Here is a 7,271-nt window from a genome sequence, read left to right on the forward strand (position 1 = left end):
TGACCTGTGGAAGACAATGCAAAATTATGTACTTACGCAAGTGGAAAAAATTGCCAAAGATTTGATTCCAATCATGGCATATTGCTAGTAACTGACAACTGCAGCACTCACACTTGTATACCTCATGATGGATTTATTTGCTACTCTGTTCTACTGGGCAATGATTCTGCACAAAAATAAATACTACCCATTTCCACTTCTTATATCAGCTATCCTGGTAAACTCTTTAATTTAGACTAGAAATGTAGCGATAATTTTATGATGTAATAGTTTCAGTTTGTAAATGACAGCCTCGTTTTGGTAACTACCAATCCATCTCCAAGGGCTGTGCTACTGTAGTGGTTACTGGACTAATGATCCAGAGAATGAGAGGTGAAATCCCACCACGGCAGTTTGAGAATTTGAATTCTGTTTTACATAGAAACATAGAAATTTACAGGGTTTTAGTGGACTTCGAGGCGCAATAGTAGCGTGTCTGATTCCAGATCAGTAGACTGATTGTCCGAATCACATCGGGGGCACAGCGTTTTCCAGCACAGATACAGTGGGCCGAATGGCCTCCTTCTGCACCGTACATTTCTATGATTCGATGAATGTAACTATAACCCCCTGCCACCACCCAGTCCCTGCTAACATCCTGGGGAATTTATACTGCACCTTTCCCATTGCTCATACATCCTTTCTATAATGGAGTGCCCAAAACGATACACAGTGCTCCCAGCTGTAGCTTACCTGAGGTTTAGTAATAAAAAGTTACCTACTTTTGTATTCTATCCCTCTAGATACAAAACCAAGGGTTTTATTTACCTTTTTTATGGTCTTATCCATTTGTCCTTTCATCTTTAATGACTTGTGAATGTGCTTGCCAAGGTCTTTCTCCTACATTTAAATTCTTGCCATTTACTGTCTCTACTTTTAATTCCAAACTATATTGTCTCATAGTTTTCAACAAAAATATGATGTATTCTTTCATTAAAATTATTTTGAAATGTGTACCAAATACCCTCAAAATTGAGGGCTCAACATACCATGCATGTGCAAAAGAATTCAAACTGATTTCACCCCTAAATGGCATAGCCCTAATTTTAATTTGCTGGGTCTTTGATAGAACAATTCTAAATCGATCCCTCTGCCTTGCTTGCTTTCCACAGCTCTGTGTTTTCCGCCGATTCAAACTTTTATACACTTTTTCCTTAAAATATACAATGGTGCCTCCTTCAAATATTCCCTGAGCAAAGCGGTCCATGCTCCAATGGTCTTCTGTGTAAAATTATTTTTACGAACCTCTCTGCTCACTCTGTGACTATTTAAATTTGTGGACCTCTGACTCCCCAAACAAAGGAAACATTCTTTCCCTACTTACCTTATCAACATTTTTCATAATTAAAAAATAAACTCTTTTAACTCTCGTTAGCTTTTTCTGCTGCAGTGGAAATAGTCCCAGCATCTCAACTCTGTCCTCATGACTATACTTTCGCATTACTGGTATCCTGCTGGTGAATCTATGATGTCAGCGCTCTCTATCTTTAGCATCTTTTTTATAATGGGGCACCCAAATCTGCGCACTGTAGTCTAATGTGGTCTAACCATTACCCTTTTATTCTTGTACTCTCTGCTCCTAATGATAAAACCAAAATGCTGCTAGACTTTATGGTTTTAGTTATTGCATGCACACTTCCAATGAATTTGCCTCTCTGTTCTTCCACTCGTTTCAGTGTCTTTTCATTCGGTTTCTACTCCCATTCCTTGTTTTTCCTCCCAAAATCTATCTCCTCACCTTCTCTACATTAAGTTGCATCTGCCACCTATTCACCCATTACCCTAACCTGTCAATGTCCTCCCAAAGTCTTTTGCAGTCCCACTCTCTGTTTGCCCATCTCCCTACTTTGTACAGCAAACACGTACATTTGTCTGAGTCTATAAACTTCATATCAATCATTATAATGAGCAAAATATTTCTATTTCTTCTAGGATACAAGGACATCACCAATTATTACGTTAGATTTCCTACTTTTATTAACTCTTGCTTCAAGTTTAACTGCAGCGCGATGGTTTCCCAGAAATCTTCCATGTGCGGTGACTCTGAAGAATGCTAGCTCTTTCATTGAGTTTGACTGCAGTAATCGCCATCTTCACAAGGTGCCAGAGGGCATTCCTTCCAATGTTACCAGCCTTAACTTAACAGAAAATCAGATCCAAAATATCAACAATAAATCCTTCTCTAAATTACACAATCTTTCCATACTCAGCCTGAAAAATAACCATTTACCTCAAACTGGACTGGAACCTGATATCTCTGACAGGGGCATGAGTATTGCAGAAGGCAGCTTCTCCCCCCTGATAAAACTACAAGAATTATACCTGGATGGAAATCACCTCTGCCACATCCCTAAGAGATTGCCATCTAGTTTACAACTGCTCAGCCTCAATGACAGTAAGATTCTAAATATAACAAAAGAAAAACTGTCAAATATAGAAACACTTCACTTGTCACAAAACTGTTATCATCACAACACCTGCAATGTGTCTATCCATATAGAGGATGGGGCTTTTTCAAGTGGCAAAAAACTGAAGGTCCTGACACTTGGCTCGAACAATTTAACTTCTGTTCCTCGTAACCTGCCAGAAACTTTAAGGTTTCTATGTCTCCGTAGAAACAAGATTCAAATTATAAACCAAGACGATTTCAGTCATTTGATTGATCTGGAGTTCCTTGACTTAAATGGAAACTGCCCCAGATGTTACAACGCTCCTTACCCATGTGAACCCTGCCCTGGAGATGGTTCCATTCACATACATCCCTATGCTTTTCAACACCTTAAAAATTTGCACACTCTACAACTTTCTGGCAATTCCCTCTATAAAATACTGAGCAGTTGGTTTCAGAACATAACTAGTTTAAAAGTTTTGCAACTTAGATGGAATTATTTGATAACAGAAATTGCTACTGGAGACTTTTTAAACCATTTACCCAAAGTAGAGGAGCTTGACTTGTCATACAATTACTTCAATCAAAGATATCCAAAGCACATGAATCTTTCAAGTAATTTTTCCAAATTGGTTTCTCTGAAAACATTACTCTTTCAATGCTATGTTTTCAAAGAAATTGAGGCACAGCACCTAAAACCATTATTCAGTCTCCGTAACCTCACTCTTCTCAACCTCAGTACAAACTTCATCAGTCAGTCAAATTTAAGCATGTTCAGAAATTTCACATCATTACAGGTTCTGTATCTATCTGAGAATAGGATCACACCTCAATCGGATAGCGCAGGCTCTCTCGGTAACGGTATAGATTCATACAGTCCTGTCAACTTTGCACAGAGAGCTTTAAAAGATATAGGGTCAGTAACTGAAACAAATGGAGTGGAAGATGGGTACCGAGGAAAAGACCATGCATTTGTAACTTCAGTGCAAAGGGAATGCTGCTCTTATGGGAAGACATTGGACTTGAGCCGAAACAGCATTTTTTTCATCAACCCAAAACAGTTTGAAGGCTTTGAGGAAATAAGGTGCCTGAAGTTGTCATCAAATGCAATCGCGCAGGCTTTCAATGGCACTGAATTCACCAACGTTCCCAATCTGAAATATTTAGACCTTTCTCATAATTGCATTGATCCAGCTTATAATAACGCTTTTAAAGAACTGAAACAACTTGAAGTGTTGGATTTAAGCTACAACTCCAACTATTTTGTTGTGGGAACTGTTACGCACCATCTGATGTTTATTGAAAATCTTAAGTCTCTGAAAGTGTTAAACTTAAAATGGAACCAAATCTTCACCTTGACTGAGCCAGGACTGAATAGTGATTCATTAGAAATACTTGAATTTCAAGGGAATCGGCTAGACATCTTATGGGATGTAGCAGACCATGGATGTAGATACATCCATTTGTTTAAAAACCTAACTAACTTAACACATCTTGACATAGCCAATAATAAACTTTGTGATATTCCTTCCATTGTGTACAGAAATCTCCCACATAAGCTATCAGATTTGTCTCTGGCATACAACCATTTGGGCCACTTTGACTTTCTCAATCTACAGCGGTTTAAGAATCTTCAAACCTTATCTTTGAGTGGCAATAAATTAAAGACTTTCAATGGTACATTGCATAATTATGTAACGTCCCTGAAAAACCTTTTCCTGAATCACAACCAAATAGCAACTCTTCCAGATAACTTCCTTGCGGGAGCCAGTCACCTGAAACACCTTGATCTGAGTCACAACAGGCTGAAAATTGTAAATCAGGCAGTTTTTCAAGTTGGTACTCCAAATTATTTAGAAGTGTTGCTTTTAACAGGGAATCCATTTCAATGCACTTGTGAACTTTTGCCATTCATTGTGTGGATTAATTCATGTGACGTGAATATTCCCCGACTAGCCACAGACGTCTCCTGCGCTGAACCAACACAGCTTCACGGAAAGAGTATCATTTCACTTGATCAGCATTTGTGTGCAGTGAATGGCCTCACTGCCTCATTGTACTTCATTTCCCTTCTAATAGTTTTGGGCGTCATGGTGACAGTGGTTATCAGTCAGCTTTTTTACTGGGATGTGCGCTACTTTTACTATTTCTGCATTGCTAAGGTAAAGGGGCATCAGTATCAATCTCTTACAATGCAGAGCAATTCCTACGATGCATTTATTGCTTATGACACTTCTGATCCAGCTGTGACAGACTGGGTTGTCAATGAACTATTAGCTAATTTGGAAGATAAAGAAGAAAGGCACTTCAGCCTCTGTTTGGAAGAGAGGGACTGGGGGTTAGGAATGGCTGTTGCCGACAATCTTTCGCAAAGTATACAGAAGAGCAAAAAGACTGTGTTTGTGCTCACAAGGAGCTATGCCAAGAAAGGAACTTTCAAAACAGCCTTTTATATGGCTCACCAAAGGCTACTGGATGAAAATGAGGATGTGATTGTATTGATCCTGTTAGAGCCTGTCTTACAGTACTCAAAGTATCTGAGATTGAGGAAGAGGCTGTGCAAGAGCTCTGTGCTGGATTGGCCGAGCAACCCTCATGCTGAGGGCTTCTTCTGGATGTGCTTGAGAAATGCAATAGCAACAGACAGTCAGGCACGATACAACAATATGTTTACTGAGGCTACCTAGTTTGCTGCTTCTCTCACTGCAAATTTCCCAAATAGTCCAATGTATCAAGAAACTTTGTTATTGCAAAGGGCAGTTGATTTACATTCACAAATATCTGGAAAGACAGGAATGTAAAGAAGTGACTAATACCGTGGTAGACAGTAATATAGAAATGATTGTTTATGATGAATAGTGGACTAATGTTGGTAGAAATACATAGAAATTACAACACAGGCCATTCAGCTCAGCCAGTCCATAGTGGTGTTTGTCCTCTGTAAGAGCATCAGTCTAAGTCCTATGTGTCGCCCTTTCCCATATTCTTTTCCTTCAACTACCTATCTACCCTATTATTAAACATTAGCATGGTTTCTGCTTTAATCGCTATCTCCAGTTCATTCCACAGCCTCAAAACTGTCTCCTGCTCTCTGTCCTAAATTTCTTACCTGTACTCTTATTTCTATGTTCTCTTGATCCAGACCCCTCAACATCTGGAAAGAGTCTGGGTGTCCATTTCCACAGGGGTTTTCCCACTCATCCGCCATACCTTCAGTGGAAGAGTGAAGTTCTGGCAGACGAGCAGCTGAAACCCCACGGAAAGTCACCTCCTCCATTTCTAGCTACTCTGCACCAACTCTTCATAATTTTACTCAGAACAAAGGAGATTAACAGGTGATTTGATACTAACAAAAACAGCCCCAATTTTCCGAGTCTTTCTCCATATTTGTATTTCCTCATACCACGCTGTATCCAAGTGAATCTGCGCTGTACTCTTTCCATTGCCTCACCGTCCTCCCTATTCTGTAGTGACCAAAACTATACAGCTCTTCAACTGTGATCTTATTAAGGTTTTATATAGATTCATCAATGTGTTGTGATTTCGATATTCTATATTGCTTGACACAAAATCCAGCATTCCATTAGCTTTAAATGGCCTTATCTGCTTTTAATGTCTTGTGAACCCAAATCCCTCGAATGACATTTCTCCATCTTCTATTTTAATAAAGACGACAACAACAACAATTTGAATTTATATTGCGTATTTAACATAGTAAAATGTCCCAAGGTGCTTCACAGGAGTGTCATAAAACAACATTTCACACAGAGCCACATAAGGAGAAATCAGAGCTTGGTCAAAGAGGTAGGTTTTAAAGAGCGTGTTAAAGCAGGAAAGAGAGATAGAGAGGCGGAGAGTTCCAGAGCTTGGGGTCTCGGCAACAGAAGGCACGGCCACTAATGGTTCATCGATTAAATCAGGGACGCTCAAAAGGCCAGAATTACAGGAGCGCAGACATCTTGGGAGGGTTAGAAACATAGAAACATAGAAAATAGGTGCAGGAGTAGGCCATTCGGCCCTTCGAGCCTGCGCCGCCATTAAATAAGATCATGGCTGATCATTCACCTCGGTACCCCTTTCCTGCTTTCTCTCCTAACCCCTTGATCCCTTTAGCCGTAAGGGCTACATCTAACTCCCTCTTGAATATATCCAATGAACTGGCATCAACAACTCTCTGCGGTAGGGAATTCCACAGGTTAACAACTCTCTGAGTGAAGAAGTTTCTCCTCATCTCGGTCCTAAATGGCTTACCCCTTATCCTTAGACTGTGTCCCCTGGTTCTGGACTTCCCCAACATCGTATCTAACCTGTCCAGTCCTGTCAGAATTTTCTATGTTTCTATGAGATCCCCTCTCATCCTTCTAAACTCCAGTGAATAAAGGCCCAGTCAATCCAGTCTCTCCTCATATGTCAGTCCAGCCATCCCTGGAATCAGTCTGGTGAACCTTCGTTGCACTCCCTCAATAGCAAGAATGTCCTTCCTCAAATTAGGAGACCAAAACTGAACAATACTCCAGGTGAGGACTCAGCAAGGCCCTGTACAACTACAGTATGACCTCCCCCTGCTCCTATACTCAGAATTAGGATTTTTCATTTTAAGGTACTGTAATATATGCGCCTGCGAGTAGGCTCACAGGTTGATGGAGCTGTTGAGTTGGGAGCGGCTTAGCCAGTCACGTGATCGTCACAAGACTCAATAAAACCCCAGCCAGTTGGGTTTGGGGGATCCACGATGAGGCAGGTGGTTGTGAGCCTGGTGGATGAACTGGTAATGTGTAGTGTGATTGTTAAACCTTTTGCAAATAAACCAACTAGTTCTTGATAGCAATGTGTTGGTGTGAAT

The 7,271-nt window shown here is 40.3% G+C and overlaps 1 protein-coding gene across 1 annotated transcript; it reads left to right on the top strand.

Annotated features, from left to right (window-relative positions):
* Positions 1-283: 283 nt before the first annotated feature.
* Positions 284-5,115, top strand: LOC139276355 (toll-like receptor 8). The gene is made up of 3 exons (XM_070894210.1): positions 284-300; positions 2,034-3,270; positions 3,325-5,115. Exons 1-3 carry the CDS (start codon positions 284-286, stop codon positions 5,113-5,115), a joined length of 3,045 nt encoding a protein of 1,014 aa, XP_070750311.1.
* Positions 5,116-7,271: the final 2,156 nt, after the last annotated feature.

Source organism: Pristiophorus japonicus, chromosome 11 (assembly GCF_044704955.1).
Source record: "Pristiophorus japonicus isolate sPriJap1 chromosome 11, sPriJap1.hap1, whole genome shotgun sequence".
NCBI classification, from domain to species: domain Eukaryota; kingdom Metazoa; phylum Chordata; class Chondrichthyes; family Pristiophoridae; genus Pristiophorus; species Pristiophorus japonicus.

What these genes read in the sequence shown, in the direction of transcription:
- LOC139276355 (XM_070894210.1), top strand. An exon ending in TCACACCTCAATCGGATAGC is followed by an intron (nt 3,271 to 3,324) that starts GCAGGCTCTCTC and finishes AACTTTGCACAG; the next exon opens with AGAGCTTTAAAAGATATAGG.